Here is a 21557-nt window from a genome sequence, read left to right as displayed (position 1 = left end):
GCACGATCTGGTTAGAGCTCCTAACAAAAGTTATCATAAAAGGTTGAATGGTTTTATGCTCACAGCATCTTTGCATATGTTTTTATTTCTAGTTCATTCTGTAATGTGAAGACACTTTCACTTTATTTTCCCTTTTTAAGAGATATTTCTCTCTTGCCACTATAAATTTGTTGGGTTTTTATTTTTAAGAAATATTTTCTGAAATATATAATTTTTTTTAATGAAAATTTTGTCTTTACATTAAGGGCAGCCAGTGGCCAGTTGGTGGGCTTCTCCTTCCTGGTCGGGGAGTGAGTAAAGATCACCCTTTGACTTTGAAAGAAGTGATAAGGGAAGTAGAAAGTAAGTTGACATGAAATTAACTAGAGAGGGAAGCTTTTTTTTCTATTCTCAGCTATTTAAGAGAAAGAAAAAAAAATTTTTTTTTTTGATATGAGAAAGAAAAGTCCTTTTGCATTCTGGAATACTTTCAAAAGCATTGCTATTGGTGTTAAATTCCATTTGGATTTGGAATTATGAAATTTTTAAAGTGTTGAAGTAAAATTAGTTCTCTGTGTTATTTTTTGACGGTGTACAAACAACAGTAACTTGAGCTAAACTACCATTACATCATCACAGAAACCAGTATAAAAGTGGTTATTTAATTTGAAATGGAATTGAGTATTCAAAGGTGCAAATGGGGTGGATGGGTTTATGGGCAAATGGGGTTTCCTTTCTCAGCGAGACACTAGGGAGTGAGAGTGTTTCCATTGGAGCCACTGGCTGTGGTGATGGGTGTGGAGACCCGGGATGGCCCAGGCAGTGTCGTCAGCGAAAGCACAGAGCAGAAGCAAGAAGTTTCACTGGAAACTCCAGTAAATCAGATCATTTGATCAAGAGTTGCATGAAAAATTCCAGATAGAGGTCCTGAAATAATATGACCCAATCAAAAATATGACCCCCCAAACCAACCCAAACAAACAGTAAATTGGGTTCAACATATTCTTCATGGCTTCATGTTTAATTCTCTATTTGAGTCAGTTTATAGGCTCAAGAAGGGCGGTATATAAAGATAGGCTGGATTCTCACATGATAAAAAAATACACTGTTGGATTTATTGGTTAGAATCCTATAATCTTTCCCACCTCATATACAGGCATAAATACTCATTTAATATGGGGATGGAGACAGAGATCCATCGTAAAGCTTACCCAGAGGACAGATTCCTTATGGCTGTAAAAAAATCTCAACTGCTCGGGAAGGCCTCCCATCAGACTGTGTGCATGCTCGGTTGGGTCCAACTCTTTGCAACCTCATGGACTATATATAGCCCACCAGGCTCCTCTGTCCATGGGATTATCCTGGGAAGAATACTGGAGTGGGTTGTCATTTCCTGCTCCAGGGGATCTTACTGATCAAACCCTCATTCTCCTGCATTGGCAGGTAGATTCCTTACCACTGAGCTACCTGGGAAGCTGCATTCCCCACCCCCCCAACATCAGACTAAGTTTAATTTGCTTCTCACATTGTTTGAGCACCTGGTGTGTGCCCATTCTGTGTTGGATGCTGAGGGGGGGTGGGTAACAGAATGAATTAGACATATGATTTCTGCCCCAAAGGTGTTTGCAGGCGAATGGGGACTAGGGAGAGGGTGCAGAGTTAAGTGTAGTGGACAGTGCTGTGAAGCTGGGTCGCATGGCTCGGGGAGTGCAACCAGAGCCACAACTGGTTCCAGCCGGAGAGAGCTTGCAGCGTCCCTTCTGACCTGGACCATGAAGGACAGATGAGTACAGCATTCCAGGCAGAGGACACCCTTTGAGCAAAGGCCCAGGGTGGGATGGACTTCAGTGAGGCAGGCAGCACACCCATAGTGATGGTATTGGCTTTATTTCATGGCTGTTCCATTTGATTAGATGAAGCCATCAATCTCCCGCTCTGCCTTTCTCCGTCTTTTTGTTTTATGTTGTGTTGGGGGTATGTGTGTGGAAGGGATTCATTTCCAGCTGGGTCTAGCTGCAGTGAAAATGTCCTGCTTGACAAATTGGAAATTAGATTACAACCATCTCTCATTGCAAGCCGGGGCAGTAGCTGAGGCATCAGACACCCCTCGCTGTGGGGGCAGGACAGGAGGGAAGTGTTGATTTAGGGCTGCTGGGTGTGTTGACTTAAAAATTGTTTGAGAAACTAGGGCTGTGTGGTCCCAGTTGATTAATAAATATGGCTGCTCGCCCTGCCCTGGGGGTTTTCTCCCGGGAAAACTCGGGATGGCGCTATCAGAGGCTGCCCCGGCAGAGGTACGCATATCGTAGGTGGGTGGACGTTTTTTTATTGAATGAATTGGTGCATTTATATGCTTGACTATGTAGTTCCTGTTTCAGAGTTCTTCTTAAAATGTAAAAGATGCTCAATTTTAAAATTTTGGAAACACCTGGAGTTTTTGGTCCCCATTTAATGAGGCAGGAATGTGTTTGCACAGGAGGCCCAAACTGAGGCCCCCAGTGTCACTGGGCTCTGCACCAGTTTCGCAGCCACCCACCCCCGCTACTTTCTACGTCTGTAAGGTGGTGCCTTTGGACCAGCTGGCCTCCTGGGGCGCCTGACACAGGAGCCCCTCAGAAGAGGGAGGAAGGAACCCCAGGTCCTGGATCCTAGCTCTGCACTAGACAGTGTAGCGGCCGTGCAAGGAGGAAGTGAGTGCTGGGGAGCTCGGTGGTGTCCGCCACGGGGAGACTCCCGGCCACGTCTGCACCGCAGCTGGGGGCCACGTCTTGAGAAGAATGATGGAAGCCAAGTAGGGACGGAGCTGGAAGTCTTTCCAGAAGTGACTCGGGGAACTATTGTGGTGTGACCCAGAGAAGGGGCAGCGTGGGTGGGAGTGGGGGCAGTGCCAGCCCAGAGAGCTCTCCTGCCCTCGATCCTGAGCTTGGGGTGAGGAAAGACGTACCACCCTGAATTGAAACCGGGGGCCTCAGAGAGCCTCGGGGTCCTCAAGGGGACGGTTTAAGCAGACGCCGTTTTCCAACTAGGAGAAATCTGGTCAGGGAACCTAGTGCCCTGAATTCCCAGCTAGTGTAGGAGGCCTCCCCTCTTCCAACTGTTTATGGTCTATACTGAGCCTTAACTGATTACTAGTGTTTTTACAGCTTTTTGTATTAACACTGCACATCTCCCTCTTGAAAATAATTTGCTGTGATATTGTCTGGTCAAGGTGCTATTTGTGCCCATGGCCTATTATAGACAGTAGGTGCATAGAACTTCTTACTTATTTGGGAGGGCTGGGTGTCACACCATGTGGCATGCAGGACCTTAATTTCTTGACCAGGGATTGAACCCACACCTCCTGCATTGGGAGTGAGGAGTCTTAACCCCTGAACTGCCAGGGAAGTCCAGGAACCCCTTGCTTTTTTGTTGTCAAAATTACATCTATTTCTTGTCTTTCCTTAGTCTGAAAATTAATGTGGAATTTTTGTAACAGAAATAAGATCAAGGTTAAGTCACCTGTGCTTTCACTACTCTGAAGACTGTTGGCCACTGTATAGTTTGGCACAGAGGTCGAGAGCATCCAGGCTTTTGTCTGATGTTCCTGGCGTTGGATCTCCTCTGTACCACCACCTACCAACTGCATGGACTTGGTCAAAGTCTTTTGTGTCCATACATCATGACCATTTCCTCATCCACCACAGAACCAATCTCACCCGGCTGTTGTGAAGATAGGTGAGACATGCACGGAAAATAACTTATCAGTGGTGGGTGCATGGTTTGCACACTCATTAAATGTTAGGCAGTTTCAGTAGTGATGGCAGAAGTAGAGTTAGTAGACGGCAATAAGCCTGTGAATGTGTGTGTGTGTTGTTTTTTAAAGTTTTTGCAAAAGCGGGATCTTATTAAATAATCTGCTTTAAAACCTACCTTTTCCCCTTAATATTATATTGAGCATTTCTCTACGTTGTTAGTCTCCCAAACCATAATTTTTTTTATGACAGCTTCATTGAGATGAAATTCACATACCATAGTGCTTCCATTGAAAATAAACAGTTCAATATCTTTTTTAGCATTTTCAGAGTTGTACAATCAATTTTAGAACATCTGTATCACTGCCCCACCCCACCCCACCCCTTGTGCCCAGAGTAGGAAATGGCAACCCACTCCATTGCTCTTGCCTGCAAATTCCATGGACAGAGGAGCCTGGCAGGCTAGAGCCCATGGGGTCACAAAGAGTCAGACACGACTGAACATATGACACCATTCCCCACAAAAGCCCTGAACCCCATTAACAGTCACTCCCCATTTTCCTCCAAAGCCCGCTAGTCCCTCAACTAATCTGTTTTCTCTCTTCATGGATTTGCTTATTCTGGACATTTCCCAGCTATTTAAAGGCCGCACAGTTTTCTATTATGTGGATGTCCCTTGATTGAGCAACCATCCCTCTGCTGGTGGGCATTTAAATTACTTTCATTATTGTAGGTAACTTCCACGGTGGGCCTCTTTACCATCTCAGTAGAGTCACCTGGGAGTCATGTAATTAAGGTGATGTCTTCAGCTGTGAGGGCCACACCCCTGTGCTGGGAGATGCCCCTGGAGCCACTGAGGAAGACCCCAGCCCGAGCCATGAGGTCCCTGGCGTTGTTCAGGGGGCAGCAGCCTGCCAGGGGCAGGGAGGATGATCGACTTTCTGAGCAAAGCTGTTAGAAGACAGACCAAGCACAGGGCCATAGTCATCACCAACTCTTTCAATAGTGCTACGGTTTCAAGTCCAAGGACAAATCCTGGTGGAACCAGAGCACAGGGAGAATTACTCATTACATCTGAGCAGAGATAGCTACTCAGAGCTGCCTGCCAGGCACCCGTCCACGTCTTCCCAGCGAATGGTGCTTCCCGTTGGTGGTGCAGAGACCGATGGGGTCGGGGAGAATCAGCCACGGTGCCTCTGATGGGCCTGCATCTAAAAGGCTCAAGTTCAGGTGCCTCGGGAAGGGAAGAGATCTTAAAGAAACAGACTACTCTTCTTCTCTGAATCTCTCCCTCGGGATCGTGTTCCAAGTCCCAGGGCTGGATAACGTGCTGTAGGGAGGTGCATTCAGCTCACGCTCTGCTTTGAGATATAGGGATTACCATGGGAGAATCGGCTTCTGCATGTTTGCCGTCTGGCTGTTGTGAGCGCGTTCAGGTTTGGAACATTTACATTCGTTGGACGTTTTCTCCACCCTCTGCCAGGCCCCCAGGTGAACACCGCTGATGCAGTTTGATTAGGGCCAGTAGGCTGGCCCAGCCTCTTTCGGGGGAGACAGCCACAGGAGCTCAGCAGGGTCGCGCTGACCACCATTCAGACATGCCAGTCCGTACGTGCTCTGCATCAAACCTGTGTTAATTTGGGGTGGGAAGTGGCTGCAGGTGTTCCAGCTTCTTTGTGCTTAAATTGGGGACCCTGGTGCAGTTGACTGTTTTATAAAATGAAAGAATTGAAGGAGAGAAGCGTGGCCCTTGCAGGCAGCCGAGGTCTCTGGTTTTGCAGGCGGGCCCGGAGTCCTCCCGTCACAATGGCAGACCTGTAAAAGCAAGCCCCTTGCGTTTTCCGTCATGCATGGGCGTGCCAGGGCTCTGCTCATTCCTCAGTCCCCAGCAGGAAGGGATGGGCCCCGGGAGGTAGGCAGGGAGCCACGGCATCGGTGTCACATGCCACCTCCTCCCCGAGCCTTCTGATACCGCAGAGCGCCCCGCCTCATTGACGCGGGGGTGGTGGTGACGGGTTCTTGCTACCAAGTCAGAAAGCCCTAGGCTCCTAACCCAGCTTTGCTGAGGCTCCTTACAGAAATTCTGTGCATTTCCTCATTGGTGAATTGGTGTCAGTGATACTACTTAGAGGGTTGTTGTGAGGTTGGAATGAGAAAATTCCATGTGAGCTGTGTTCATGTAGCACAGTTTTCCACATTTTTAGTGCCCTGTAACAGCCATGGTTACTGTTACTAATTGTCTCAAATTTTTATTTTATTTATTTCAAAAATTAAAAAAATTTTTTTTTTTTTGGCCATGCCAGCAAATGTGGGATCTTAGTTCCCAGAACAGGACTCGAACCCTTGCCCCCTTAATTGGAAGTGCAGAGTCTTAACCCACTGGACCTCCAGCGTAAGCAGGGAAGTCCCTGTTACCAATTCTGATTTGGAGTCAAATGTCTCTGAGCCTCAGTCGTGTCACCTACAATATGAGAACAGAAAGATCGATGTCAACAGCAGTTTTGTAAGGAGTGGGTGAGATGGTGCTGGAAAAGCATTGGCGTAGCTTCTGGCATTTGTCCTGGCTCTTGGTGTATCAGGATGCGGTAGTTAGTGCAGTTATAACAGTTCGATTTGCTCTGTGGTCTGTAGTTGTTTATGAATTTCACCCCTCCACAGCATGAACCTGTAAGCAGAGACTATGCTTTCATCTTTGCCCCCAAATACTCAGCCCAACAGTTAATCAACGAATGGTCATTCAGACAAGGTGTGCTTGAGCTTACAGAGCATGTAGGCTAAGAACAAGTGCCTGTCACTGTGCTCATGTTGTTTAGCTGCTCAGTCATGTCCGACTCTTTGCGACCACAAGGACAGTATAGCCCACCAGGCTCCTCTGTCCATGGGATTCCCCAGGCAAGAATACTGGAGTGGGTTGCTGTTTCCTACCCCAGGGGATCTTCCCGACCTAGGACCGAACCTGCGTCTCTTGTGTCTCCTGCATCGGCGGGCCGTTCTTTGCCCCCGAGCCACCAGGGAAGCCACCTGCATCTACGTGAGGGGGGCGTCGTGCCTCGCCGGCCTTTCCTCGCCGTGTGCCGTGCGAAGTTGTCCTCAGCACTAGACACCTGTATCCCCTGAGTCAATGTCTAGACATTTCTGCTTGCCTTCAGATACTTTGAAAGAAAAGAATTCTCTCATGTGTCAAATTCTCTTCACAGTTAAAAAGAAACCACCAGTTGTGGCCCCCCAGAAAGAGCCGGCTGTAAGCTGGTCTGAGTTTTTGGAAAAGGAAGTGTTGAAAGCACTGTGCTGCTGGTCTCCCCCTCCCTCCCCATTCCCAGCGTGTCAGGGGAATTCTGGTCCCTAAGATGCTGGGAAGGCCTGGGTTAGGAAAAGATGCCCTCACCTCCGAAGGGCCTGAGAGCAGGGCCACCAGTGACAGCAGCTGACACTCAGGCTTTTGGAGGTTTGTGGTCTCAGCTGTTAACCTGTGTTTTGCAAGGTTTCGGTCGCCTTTGCTTGGCTTTTGCAGAACTCAGGGTTACCGAGCCAACTGTCTGGAGGCTGTTCGTGCTCCTTGCTTAGATGCCCACGTTCTCCTGCCACCAGTCAAAGAAGCAAGTTGCCACTAGCCAGGGGCTTTATGTTTTTTCAAAAGGATATTGAGCAGTTAAGATGTTAGCCGTGCGAACATTTGTTCCGTGAGTCTTTGTGCATCTGGATAAAACTGATGAAGTTGGTAAGTTCCACTGAAATTTCATAGCCCTGTTTGGGTATCCATAAAATCTGAGGCCTGTGTTTTAACTGATTTTATGAATTATGCTTCCTAAATTGATGTAGAGTTAAATAGGATGTAATTAACTCTCCTTGAACACACCGGAGTCACTGGGTGCACGCACAGGTGCCCCTGGTTATCTGAGGTCCGTGCTCCAGCCAGGCGATTCTCCAGGTCACATCTCACCCTGACTCCGTTTCCTCTTCCTCAGACAGAGGGGTCAGACTTAGGTTAATCTTTAAAGACCTTCAGCTTTTTATTTTGTAAGATGATTTTTTTTTTGTTTTTGATGTGGACTTGTTTTTAAAGTCTTTCTTGAATTTGTTACTGTATTGCTTCTGTTTTCTGTTGTGATATTTTTGGGGATGTGAGGTGTGTGGGGTCTTAGCTCCCCGGCCCAGGATTGAACCAGCACCCCCAGCGTTGGAAGGTGAAGTCTTAACCACTGGACCACCAAGGAAGTCCTTCCTTTAGCTTTTTAAAAATCACTTTTCTGAAGATGGAGCCAGCTCTCCAGTTGGGTATGGACTTCATCCTTTCATCCTTCATCCTGCTTGTTTCTGCGACAGCCCGAAATCTTGCTAGTCTCTGATGCTTACCTTCCATTCTGGAAAAAGAAAAGCCAGCCTGACATTTCTGGAAGCACAGAAGTTGACAGACAGCTGGAGGAGAAGTGGGACTGAGTCATGATCTCTGCAGAACCAGGAGGGCCCCGCCCGCATGGGCCAGTCTTCCTGATTAAGAGCTCCCAGCTCTTTACACAAAGCTGGATTCTACTTCTGCTGAGATGGAGCCAGAGCGTTTTGTTAGTTTGCATCCAAAAGAGCTGGCTGGCAGGGCAGGAGGAGGATTGCCACTGGGGGAATGGGGGTGCAGTCTTATAAGGAAACCACAGGCAGCTCTAAGCAAGAAGGGAGAAGCTCTCCTGCATCCGATCCCCTGTGTTTCTGGGGTTTTATCCAGGTGAGTCATCTTCATGCCTAGTACTTTGTTAGGCTGTGGGGTATAAAGGCAAGAGCATGCCCTTAAGGGGCCTCAGAGGCCAGAGGGGAGACACCTACTGCCCATTATCACACATCTGTTGTGTTTCCCTGTGGATGACCACATAATTCTCTCTCTCTTTTTTTTTTTAAGAATTATATATGTATATATATGTGTGTGTTAGTCACTCAGTCACGTCTGACTCTTTGTGACCCCATGGACTGTAGCCTGCCAGGCTTCTCTGTCTGTGGAATTCTCCAGGTAAGAATACTGGAGTGGGTGGCCATTCCCTTCTCCAGGGGATCTTCCCCACCCAGGGATTGAACCTGGGTCTCCGGCACTGCAGGCAGGTTCTTGACTATCTGAGTCACCAGGGAAGCTTATCTATATGTGAGGGATCTTAGTTCCCCAAGCAGGGACCAAACCTGCACCCCCTGCAGTGGAAGCACAGAGTCTCAGCCACTGGCCCACTAGGAAAGTCCCTGTCCACATATTTCTGATACAGAGATGAAGTTCATAGGCGGTGTCTGCAAAAGGCTGAAGGCACATGGAGGAGAGAGGGAATTCCTGGCTGGAGCTGGGGAGTCAGAAAGGGGTCATGGATGGCAGAGGGAAGGAGGAGAGGTTGACCATGGCATTTTCAACAAGGCAGCAATCTCAGATCTGCTACACAAGGCATTGGAATGTGTTCACTTTCTTACCCAGCAGTACAGGGACGAGTAAGTAGGAATCTCCACCTTGAGAAGGCATATATTTATCTGCAAGAGCAAGGACAAGTGAGTACTGCCTTTCCCCATGTCTTGTAGGTTAGTTATAGCTTCTAAAGGCTTATTAGTTGGTTTCTGGAAAGTGGAACAAGAGATGTTACTCTTGATTCTCCTGACCAGTATTTAAAAACCCCAAGTGTCTCCACCCCTCTTTCTCAACCCACATCCCAGAATGAAGTGTCTAACGGGTGGTATTCATGCTTCTGTTTGCTTCAGCCTTGGGAGGCCTGCCCTCCAAGCACACAAGCCAGAAGAACATCTGGTCTTACCAGGCCCTCGCTAGGGGTAGTTGACTCTGGTGCTTCAGGAGACACCGGCTCCTGTATCTCTGTGCGGTACTCGTCTTTAATGACTGGGGTGCTGTCTCCTTTGCAGCAGATGCATTGATACTTTCTTTGCGTTGCTCATTCTGCTCTGAGTCTTTCTCATCCAGCTGGACCCCACAAACGCCCACAGTAACACAAAGTCTGGGTGGAACTGGTCCTATGGGTGTGTGCTGTGTCTTCCCTGAAACTTTCTCAATCTCCCTGGCCTGGAAATGATCTTTCCCTACACACGGGTCTTTGTATTGCTCTTCTTGCCTGATGACATCCTGCCCTTCATTAGTTACTTATATGTGTGTCCTATCTCTCCTCGCAGGTTGTAAACTCACCTTGGCAAGGACTGTGTGTTCTGTGCATTCTTCACAGTCCCTAATGTAAGGCTTTGACCATAATAAGCACTCAATAAATATTTATTGAACTGAATCCAGATAGCATTATTTATTTTGAGCTGAGTCCTCATCAAGTACAAAAGGAATTGTTTTTAAAAAGGTCAATATTTACTTTCGCCTGTCCAATCCCTTGCCCCCAGATCTATATTAGTTAGTTATTTAAGACAGGTATGTCATCTGTAGCCTGAAGGATATGGCAGACTCAAGATGAGAATGCAAGGTTGAAAGAAGGCAGTTTGGGAGAAGATTCACTAGAAAACTTCTGTGGGAGGCAGCAGACTCCTGAGTTCAGCAGATTGTAGTAACTCCATAATTATTTGCATCTAAGACAAAGAAGGAATCGTGGCTAGGTGCAGCATTTTCTTTTTTTTTTTTTCAACCACAGATGGCACAACCTTCATCTGCAGAAAGACTTCTTGGTGCTAAACTTGAGTAGGAATTTTTAATCTCTCAGGTCCTAAGCAACTTGTCACTGCACATACCTACCTAGTAAGTCGTCCTTTGTCAGTTGTCTTATTGAATTTTTGTTATTGTTGTTTTTCTGTTTCACTTGCTGCTTCTCTTGTCTTCTCCACGGCTCATTTTTCTCAACAAGAAACTCTAGAGATACGAAGAACCGTGTCAGCAGCAGCGTCCTCAGTACAACTTATGACTTGGGTCTCCCTGGTGAGGACATTCGGCTGCATGTTTTCAAGCAGGTTTAGTTTGATAAAGCAGTCAGATCCGTTAGGTTCAGATGTAGCTGCTGTCTTTTGACCGTCTCTTGTGAACTCGGCACTTGCACATACATCATTGCATCTTATCGTGGAAAATTATAACAGGAAGGAAAATCTGTGATTATTAAGAACCTTGCATCTCATACTAGGAAATGTGTTCTCTGGGGATTTATGTGATGGCCTGGGAGGAGAGAGGTGAGGTTACAGGACACCCCATGGTATAGCTTCTGGGTGCATCAGCTTTACTCAAAGACCAGGTTGTGGTAGGTAATGTGTGAACTCAGGCCATTTAAGTGACCGATGGTCATTTTATATTTAAACCATCATATTTAAATTAGAGGTATATGGAAATATGGAGGAGATGTACAGGAGAGTGCAAAACATACATGAGCCTTGGTGATAAAATAGAGACTTTATTAGGATTATGTGCCTAGAGTAAGTGCTTTAGGACATGCCCTGTCTCTGCTCAGGGGTACCTTGTGGAAGAGTTGGAGAGAAACAGCCCCTCCCCCCCCACCTACTGGGTTCATCGCTGTTTGTCTTGTAGACACTGGAGTCCTAGAGTTTCCGTCCCAGTTGGCTGATGTGGGGCTTGAACTTCCAGTTCATTGATTGTCTTTTCTGTCACGTTGCCTCTCGCAGTTGTCTATCTCTGTGGCTCGTGAGTCCTCACTCCCTTCCACTCTGAGGCTCATACACTTTCACAGGAAAGCGACTGCCCTTTGGGAAATTTGGAGCTTCCCTGGTGGCTCAGCTGGTAAAGAATCTGCCTGCAGTGCAGGAGACGTGGGTTCGATCCCTGGGTTGGGAAGATCCCTTGGAGAAGGGAACAGCTCCCCACTCCAGTATTCTGTCCTGGAGAGTTCCATGGGGTTGCAAAGAGTCGGACACGACTGAGAGACTTTCACTTTCACTCACTCTCTTAAGACCATACTCTGGGAGTGCCAGGGATCTTTCTCAACATACTTTTCCTTCCTTCCTTCCTTCTTTCTTTTTTTTTTTAAGGACAGAAATGGTTCTTTTAAAATTAGCAGCAACTGGGGGCTGCTTCTGGCTACGTGATCCCACACGACAGTGACTTAGACGAGCAAACAGCTCTCTTTCTGGCTGCAGGGCTTCCTTGGCGGAGCCTAGGCATCCTTCACTAGGGTCCTGGGCTCCTGTGCCGTTGCTTCTTCAAGCAACCATGGCAGTTGCTACAGAGGAAATGAAATTGTAAAACCACTTCGGAAGACTGACAGCCAAGCTGATTGTAGGAGTGACTGCTCTTAAGTCCTAATAAATTGTGTTCATTTTCTTAGAATTTCCATTCAGATACATCGGAAGGCTCAGCTTTTTATTCCCCTTTTAGGTTTGAGAGTGGCTTGGTGTGTTTCCTTCCCGATTCCCTGGCCTATGTTGCCCCAGAGAGACCAGGAAACTCGGGTGGCCCCCCTGTTCTGACCTGCTCATCTGTTCTTTTTTCTATTAACCTTTCTCCCTCTAGTTGGTTTGACTTAATGTCTTATTTCCACGATGGAGAGAAAAGGTTTCTTTTTTTCTTTTTTTGGTGTTTGTTTGAAGTTTAACAAACATGGGCTGAACCTCAACTCTATCACCAGTTTTGTTTTTTTAATTGAAGGTGTATAACTTGTGGCCTTGTATTGGTCTCTGATTCAAGACTGATTCAAGACTGTGTGCATTGCAGAATGATCACCACAGTAAGGTTTGCTAACATTATCCCCCTTACATAATTACCAAAAAAAAAAATTGTCCCCCTTGTGATCACGTGTCAGTTTTAAGACCTTGGGAGACCACTTGCCGTGTCTGTAAGAGGAGATGACAGCCCCCCTTCGCCAGGCTGTTGGGAGGATTAACCTGGATGGATGTCACGTGCAGAGGGAACGCTGAACGTTTTCCTGTCCTGTCAGCGACCCTCAGCTGGGCTCCCGGTGTTGCTGTGAGGATGGAAGGGGCGGTGTGGGAGATGCTCGCCCTGGTATCCACACACTTCTCCTGGAAGCATCCTAACTGCCCATCCCCACCTCCCGTCACTGCAGGTGCTCCCTGTTCTTCGATCCCATCGGGCCCCTCAGCGCTCTCCCTTTCTGTCCTGTCAGAGGATGCTTTCTGCACACGCATTTGCAAACCGTTTCCTGTTCCTGATTTTTAGCCGCTTCTGTAAAAGTAATAGCGCAGCAACTGTTTCTTCACCAGCCCTTCCTGGGTTCTCCCCTCCACCCCGCCCCCCGTCCCATGCGTGTCTCTTTGCTGCTGTGACCCGAGTCGGCAGCTTCTGTGGGAGACGCAGGGGCGATGTGTGCAGGATAGGGGGCTGGGGTTTCAGGAGCAGGCGACAGCTCCCTGCTGGCTCACCGAGTCACTTTACTTTTATCCATTGATTCGGTGACCGTTTGTTGAACTTGGGCCGCGCTCCTGGCACTCTCAGCTCCGGTGACACAAACAGGCTGGGCCACAGAGCCCCAGGCCTCAGACACTCACAGTGAGGTTAGCTGGTGTCCACAGAGCCCCAGGCGTCAGAGCTCACAGTGAGGTTAGCTGGTGTCCACAGAGCCCCAGGCCTCAGAGCTCACAGTGAGGTTAGGTGGTGTCCGGGTCAAGTGCTGGAAACTGTGGCGGTGTCAGGCTAGGACTCCAGCGGGTTCAGGTGGAGGCACAGGTGATGGACTTTTCCGTCTGGGGGAGGAGACTGAAAAGCCTTCGGGTAGAGTGGGGGTGTTCTGGTTCACAGAATCTGTCCAAGCCCTTCACTCCTTCCTCTGAATTACTCCCTGGTGGAATCCCGGAAACTTGGGAGCAGAAAACCGGAGTTCAGCCCTTTTCCTACAGTAGCTGAAACCCTCAGTTCAGTTCACTTGCTCAGTCGTGCCCTACTCTTGGCTGAAGCTGAGGGTCCATTATGGCTTTTGGGTTTATCATGGAGATATTTTCTCTTCCCTGGTGGCTCAGATGGTAAAGAATCTGCCTACAAGGCAGGAGATCCAGGTTCGATTCCTGGGTCGGGAAGATCCCCTGGAGAAGAAAATGGCAACCCTCTCCAGTATTCTTGCCTGGAGAAGCCCATAAACAGAGGAGCCTGTTCATGGGGTTGCAAAGAGTTGGACATAACTGAGCGACTAACACTTTCACTTTCTTTTTCTTTGGAGATATTTTTCCCCCTGCTAGGGTCATCCCTCTTGCCAGATTTTCGCTGAGAAGTGGGGGTTTATCATGACCATTTTGACTATATGGTGGTTGTTGTTCAGTCACTAAGTTGTGTCTGACTCTTTTCGACACCATGGACTGCAGCACACCAGGTGTCCCTGTCCTTCACCATCTCCCGGAGTTTGCTCAAGCTCATGTCCATTGATTCAGTGATGCCATCCAGCCATCTTATCCTCTGACATCCCCTTCTCCTCCTGCCCTCAATCTTTCCCAGCATCAGGGTCTTTTCCAATGAGTCGGCTCTTCACATCAGGTGGCCAAAGTATTGGAGCTTCAGCTTCAGCTTCAGCATCAATCCTTCCAATGAATAGTCAGGGTTTGTTTCCTTTAATTCCTTCTTCCTTTAGGAGACCCCTAAAGGGATCTCCTTGATGTCCAAGAGACCCTCAAAAGTCTTCTCAAGCCTGTAATGATGTGGTATGAGTGAAGAATAAAACAAACTCTTATTTGTTATTCTTTTGAAAAAAATTTTTTTGAGATTTATTTTTTTCTTTTTAACATGTTTGTGATGCTTTCTAAAAAGGTTATATTATAGACAAAATGAATGAAGTCTGAAGGTGTAGTATAATGTACCACATGATAGTGGGGACAGGAGCGTTCAGTAGGGCATCCTATACTGATAAAAAGCCTAGGAAACGTTGACCTTCACTCTCTCTGGACCCCTCTTTGTTTTGGAGACCCTGTCCCCAGCTAGTTCATTGTTTGCCATTATTTGATCATTGGCTTGTAATAGTAAGGAGTTGGTTGAGCTGTATATAATAGGAAAAAAGCAAAAACAAGAGATGCTTAAGTATGGTAGTTTCTCTCTCACCTGTAAGGAGTCTGGATGTGAGCCTGGAGTGCCAGGCCCATGGTGCCGTCTCCCTTTCTCTACTTCACCTTTTTCCATCCTTAAGTCCACCTCCTGACTCGCGATAGATGCTGGTGCTCCAGCTCTCCTTTCTGAGATGTGATGCTAAAGAAGAAAGGAAAAGTTGCCCCTCCACTCCACGGAGTCATTTCTCTTCCAGAACCCACATACCAGTACAGCTTAATGGGCTGCAGCTGGCTGCAAGAAAGACTGGGAAATGGAAGTCTTTTATTCCCAATGGCAAAATACCTGCTGAAAACTGGGATCCTGGTGCTAAGGCGAAGAGGAGAATGGGAGTCAGCCATGTCTGTCCCACAGCCAGCATTTGGGGTGAAGGGGAGATGAAGCTGAGTGTAGCATCGCAGGGAAGAAGTCAGGGTTGAGCGTCACGTTCATGGGTCTTGACATGGCTAAGAGTGATGTTGGGGTGTTGTTACTAAAGTGTTAGTGTCCTGGAGCTCAGGGGAGTGAGATGGTGGGCATGAACCTCCAAAGAGGTGATCATGGGGTGGCGCTGGTGTGACACTGGCCACAGGTGGACTTGTGGATGGGAACATGGTTGTAAAAGGACTGGTGTGCCTGAAGAATAGATCTTAAGGAAGGGAAGTGAAAAGGCAGAAGTGCCTTCTCTCCAGCCGTGGAAAAGATGTAGAATTGATGCTCAGCAAGGAAGAGACCCCAGGGGCACTTGGAATCGATTGATTAAAGCCAGTGGGGAGGTGAGGCATTAAACCAGATAAGAATGAAAAGGAGGGACCAGGTGAGGGGGGTTTATGTCTCGGGTTTGGGTGGTAGCTGAATTGCCAAGAAAGGGAAGCTGGCAGGTGGATGTTAAGGAGAATGAGAATGGTGGCTAGGCAGAAAGTGAAAGTGAAAGTCATTCAGCTGTGTCTGACTCTTTGCAACCCCATGGACTGTACAGTCCATGGAATTCTCCAGGCTACAATACTGGAGTGGGTTGCCTTTCCCTTCTCCAGGTGATCTTCCCAACCCAGGGATCGAACCCAAGTCTCCCACATTGCAGGTGGATTCTTTACCAGCTGAGCCACTAGGGAAGCCTGGATAGGCAAAAGTGTGAGTGAAATCATTGTGGTCTCTGTATTGCGTTTCTGAGGTTTTTGAGTGTCCACATGCAGTAACAGGCGGTCCACTGAAAGTTCCAGTTAGGTAGGCCACCTGCTGGTGGGAAGCACGTTCGTCCCATTGAACTTGGGAGGTGGAGGTGGGTGCCCTGCTGAAGAAGGTGTTCCCCTGCGGGCTGCCCATGCACAGGGAAACCCGTTTTCTTGGCTCGCCTTGACTGTGAGGGCCTTCATCTCCCATAAGAGAGGAAGAAGAGCTTCTACTTCATCCTCTGTTCACCTGTAGGACTTCTTCCTTCCCCTTGTTTGCAGCTCTATCTTCATTATAGACAGGATTTGTGAGGAGTCCTGGCTTGAGACTTGGCCCTGCCATGGCCTGCAGTTCCCAGCTCTTGCCTCATGGGACCCAGCTTCACCTTTCTGTTCCCAGGTCTCGGCTCTGATCCCGAACAGAGCCTAAGACTGATTTCACACGATCTCTCTTGCTTGTGTGCCAAAGGAGTAGCCCTTCTGTGGAGTGGGCCCATTTTTTGGTTTTGTTTCTTGTTTTTTTTCCCAAAGACAAGCATGACCGCTGTCATTAGCATCATTAGGGACTGCCCAGTACCTTCCTGGTGAAAGTCTTACCCGCCCAGCTGGTACGTCACATTAATCCTTTCCATTTCTGTACTACTTTATGGTTTACAAAGTTCCTTAACACAGTTTCTCCTCTGATCCTCATAATAAAGAAAGCTGTGATGGAGCAGACATGACTTGTCAGATGTTTACCATCAGAAAACCTAGGCTCTGAGGTCACCCAATTATGACACTTGTGGAAGACCTGAGGTTGGAAGCCAGGTCATCCACCTTCCTTTTCAAGCGTTCAGCTTCAGAGGAAGCAAGCGAATGCTAATTCTCAGCCTGAGCAGAATCTAGTTAGTCTATCTGCTGTGGCTGAAACAGTTGTCTGCACATCCCGACCGCATCTAAACGCGTCTCCGACTGGTAAAGTTTGGTATCTTCTGTGGCTCAGCCCCTTCCTTGCACACTGGTGGGGGCAGGTTGACGACCTAACAGCTCCATCCTGGCTGGGCCATGCAGGTTTAGGCAGGTCCCAGGCTCACAGGTGCCTGTGGGCGGCAGCTTGCTGTCGTGCAGAGAGCTGGCCCAGGCGTCAGGACCGGGCAGGCCTGTGTGTGTGTGTGTGGTTCCCGGTGTGGGTACCAGCTCTGCATCCTGGGCTCACCACTTCCTATCTCTGAGCCTCGACCTTGCCATTGTACAGTTAGGGTCAAAACATACTGTTCTGAAATGCTTTTGTTACCTGTGCAGAGTTTCTTGCTCTCATCTGTGAAATGGTGCCAGCGTAGCACGTGGCCACACCAGGAACTCAGCACCAGGACTGGCGACGCAGCTGGCGCCCAGCACACATTCTGCCTTCTTCTCCTTGCTCTTCATCTTTTCAGAGTGTTGTGAGAGCCTCCTAAAAGGTGATGATAAAAAAAAATAAAAGCTAACTGGTACTAATGAACCTATTTGCACGGCAGGAATAGAGACAGACATAAAGAACCAGACTTGTGGACCCAGCGTGGGGAGAAGAGGGTGGGACGAATTGAGAGTAGCTTTGACGTATATATGTTATCATATGTCAAATCGATAGCTAATGGGAAGCTGCTGTGTAGCACAGGGAGCACCCCGGGTGCTCTGTGACAACCTCGAGGGGTAGGATGGGGTGAGAGGGAGGGGATACATGAATACTTAGAGCCGACTCACGTTGTTGTATGGCAGAAGGCAACACATCGTAAAGTGGCTATTCTCCAACTAAAAATAAAGGCAAGTATGTTGTGGCCTGGCTGCCCTGCCCACTCGGTAGAGTGGGTCTATGGTGTGTTGAGTGTGGGGAGCAAACCCACCTTTCTGACCAGGGTGAAAGAGCCTTGCCCACGACTCTTCTCTGAACAGTGGCCTTTCCTACCCAGAGCATTCACTGCAGATGGGGGTGGCTCCACGTGCGAAGGTTCCCGTCCTTCCCTCTGCAAATTCTACAGCCAATAGCATCGAGCCACACGTGTTCAGTCTACTCAGAGTGAGGACATTGTTCAAGATAAAAATTCATGAGCCTGAAGATTCTGGGGTTGGTAGTTTTAAGCAGTGAATTTTTTTTTTTTCTTTAGCTGAGACCTCTGGTTTTCTGTGAGGACGTTGATATTGCCATCTGTCACCTAAGCAGAGTTTCCCATTTTCGAACTGCAGCTCCACCATTGGGCAGTTTGGCTGTCACTGGAGAATACCACCACTCCAGCGTTCTTGCCTGGAAAATCCTATGGATGGAGGAGCCTGGCAGGCTACAGTCCATGGGGTTGCAAAGAGTCGGACATGACTGAGTGACTAACACTAGTAAGAAGTGTAACTCTGCAGTTAACCTACAGCCAGTTTGCTTGAAGGCAGGACTTCCCTGGTGGCTCAGATGGTAAGGAATCCACCTTCAAAGCAGGAGACCCAGCTTCGATCCCTGGGTTGGGAAGATCCCCTGGAGAAGGGAATGGCAACCTACTCCAGTATTCTTGCCATGGACAGAGGAGCCTGGTGGGCTACAGTCTATGGGGTCGCAGAGAGTCAGACACAACAGGGTGACTAACACTTTAACTTTTCACTGCTTTAAAACGGCCTTCTTCTCTGATCAATAATTACAAAGCAAAACAGCAGTTTCCTTTCTAAAAGGATGAGATTTGGAAAGAGGGTTAAGTTTACATGTGATCTCATTGAGACTGAGGGTCCCAAAAGTGACAATAGGAAGTAGACCTTTACAATTTTTTAAGTTTTTTTATTTTGATGAAGGTGGTAGTGGATGGGTATAGAGGCTATATTTTATTTGGGGACCCACCAGAATTACTTAAACATGCCCTGTAGGCTCTAGGGTTTTTTTACTGATTGGTCATCAGCTTGGCACTTAAGTGGTTAGTACTCAGCCCTCCTCTTCCCCTCATTGTCTGGTTTGTTACTCTGATGTCAGGTCAGACTTGACTGTTCATCAGAATCGCCTAGAAGACTTGTTGGGACACCTTGAGGGCCTCACCCCCCAGAGTTGGTGCATCTCAGGAGGTCTGAAATAGGGCCTGGGAACTTGTATTTCTAACCAGGTGCTACCGAGGCTCCAGGCACCACTCTCTGAAATCAGCAAAGCAGAAGTTACAGGGAGCTTATTTAGCGTTGAAACAGTCTCTTCACGGGGCTCAGCAGACCATTTAGAAGGATTGAGTCCTAAAGTCCTGAAACAGCAAACAGCTGAATGTTTAAAAAAAAAGAGAGAGAATGGGGTTAGGGAGACTTACTGATGGCCTGTGACTTTCATTTCCTTTGTAATTTTGACGGAACTCGCATATCTACACCTGTGTCTATCATTTTTTTTTTAAACTTTTTATTCTGGAAAATGTCAGGAAACCCAGAAAAGGCAGAGGGGATAATGAGTTCCGTTGTACTCAACATCCGGCTTCAACGAGGATCAGCTTATGGCCTCTTGTTTCATTGCTGCCTTCCCTGCCGTGGCGTCTCCCAACCATGGCCTTTTGTTGTGAGCAGTTCAGTACACTCTTAAAAAATAATAATAAAAATAATAACCACAATACTATTATCTCATTGAAAAAATTAACTGTAGGGAATTGGCTGATGGTTCGGTGGTTAGGACTCTGTTTTCACTGCCTTGGCCCGGGTTCAGTCCCTGGTTGGGGAACTAAGATCCCACATGCAAGTGGCAAAACAAACAAACAAGCACAGTAGTTCCTCAATATCAGTAGGGCTTCAGTCGGTGTTTACATTTCCTCAGAGCTCTCAAATGTTGGTTTGTTTAAATCTGCATTCAAATAAGAGCCAGACAGTCATTTTGGTTGGGCTCCCCCACCCACCTTTTTTCCCTTAATAATTAATTTGTTAAAGCAGTGGTTCATTTGTTCTATAGAACTTGCCACATTCTTTGCTGGGGTTTTGCTAATTGCAATCCCCGTGGTGTTTAATGTGTTCCACTGATCTAGCAGGCTAATCAGATTCAATTTTGATTTTTTTTCCCCCTTTTTTGGGGGAGTGGAGTGGGATCAGAGTCCTCTGGAGTGATGCTGTCGACTTGCATCAAGAGGCGTGTAATGCCTGCCCTGTTCTTGCAGCTGGCTCAGGTGTCGTCAGCTTTTTAATCTAGTGTGTCTTTCGGTTTAGCAGCTCTCAGGAGGAGCAGAGCGCAGGCGAGTGTGAGGCGCCTCCGTGCTGGCTGCTCTCATGCACCGTTCTCACCCCGGGGTGTTAGCTTTGCTGCCTGGGCTATTTTGTTTCGTTAACCAAGGCTTTATTCTTTCTTTTGGTTCACATTAGTATTCCAGCCTTGTGAGAGCTGTTGTCTTTGAGTGAAATAAACTTTCTTGAAGTTTATTTCAGGTGCATTGGTCCAGAACCGCCAACTATTTATCTCCATGATATGATGTCTAACATAGTGCTTTGGGGAGGCAGTGGGAGGTAGCAGAAATTGGGCACCTACAGATTGACTTACTGGCTAATCACACACACAGACACATGCACAGTTGAGGCAATATTCAGCTGTGTGGCTGTCTAAGACCAAACTCATTTAGTATCTTTATATTTTCTGAAATAAAGGTAAAAACAGACCTGTTCAGTCTAAACCAGGAGCAGAAGACGAGGGCATGTTTCCATGCAGAATTCAAGTTAGATACTGGTGTACGAAGGTCACGTTGTACTCAAGTGCCTGTCTTTGCTTTCACAATATAATAAAGCATTTTCATAACTCAGCAGTGGCCACAGGACTGGAAAAGGTCAGTTTTCATTCCAATCCCAAAGAAAGGCAATGCCAAAGAATGCTCAAACTACCGCACAGTTGCACTCATCTCACACGCTAGTAAAGTAATGCTCAAAATTCTCCAAGCCAGGCTTCAGCAATATGTGAACCGTGAAATTCCTGATGTTCAAGCTGGTTTTAGAAAAGGCAGAGGAACCAGAGATCAAATTGCCAACATCTGCTGGATCATAGAAAAAGGAAGAGAATTCCAGAAAAACATCTATTTCTGCTTTATTAACTATGCCAAAGCCTTTGACTGTGTGGATCACAATAAACTGTGGAAAATTCTGAAAGAGATGGGAATACCAGACCACCTGATCTGCCTCTTGGGAAATTTGTATGCAGGTCAGGAAGCAACAGTTAGAACTGGACACGGAACAACAGACTGGTTCCAAATAGGAAAAGGAGTTCGTCAAGGCTGTATATTGTCACCCTGTTTATTTAACTTCTATGCAGAGTACATCATGAGAAACGCTGGACTGGAAGAAACACAAGCTGGAATCAAGATTGCCGGGAGAAATATCAATAACCTCAGATATGCAGATGACACCACCCTTATGGCAGAAAGTGAAGAGGAACTCTAAAGCCTCTTGATGAAAGTGAAAGTGGAGAGTGAAAAAGTTGGCTTAAAGCTCAACATTCAGAAAACTAAGATCATGGCATCCGGTCCCACCACTTCATGGGAAATAGATGGGGTAACAGTGGAAACAGTGTCAGACTTTATTTTTCTGGGCTCCAAAATCACTGCAGATGGTGACTGCAGCCATGAAATTAAAAGACACTTACTCCTTGGAAGGAAAGTTATGACCAACCTAGATAGCATATTCAAAAGCAGAGACATTACTTTGCCAACAAAGGTCCGTCTAGTCAAGGCTATGGTTTTTCCTGTGGTCATGTATGGATGTGAGAGTTGGACTGTGAAGGCTGAGTGCCGAAGAATTGATGCTTTTGAAGTGTGGTGTTGG

The 21557-nt window shown here is 47.3% G+C and overlaps 1 protein-coding gene across 8 annotated transcripts in view; it reads left to right on the top strand.

Annotated features, from left to right (window-relative positions):
- The window catches only part of ASAP1 (ArfGAP with SH3 domain, ankyrin repeat and PH domain 1), a 339709-nt gene that overhangs the window by 103901 nt on the left and 214251 nt on the right, over positions 1 to 21557 (top strand). The window contains exon 1 of one of the 8 annotated variants that reach the window (XM_044928838.1): positions 1391 to 5146. The exons of the other annotated variants lie outside the window; for them this stretch is intronic. Within the exon in view, the coding sequence (XP_044784773.1) occupies positions 5093 to 5146 (54 nt within the window). The 5' untranslated portion in view covers positions 1391 to 5092. Of the gene's footprint in view, positions 1 to 1390; positions 5147 to 21557 lie in introns of those variants that run through there. 8 annotated transcript variants of the gene reach the window in all.

The sequence above is a fragment of the Bubalus bubalis genome, chromosome 15, assembly GCF_019923935.1.
Source record: "Bubalus bubalis isolate 160015118507 breed Murrah chromosome 15, NDDB_SH_1, whole genome shotgun sequence".
Classification (NCBI taxonomy): Eukaryota; Metazoa; Chordata; class Mammalia; order Artiodactyla; family Bovidae; genus Bubalus; species Bubalus bubalis.
The sequence above is the reverse complement of the archived record's forward strand: the minus strand, read 5'-3'. Positions and strand labels throughout refer to the sequence as shown.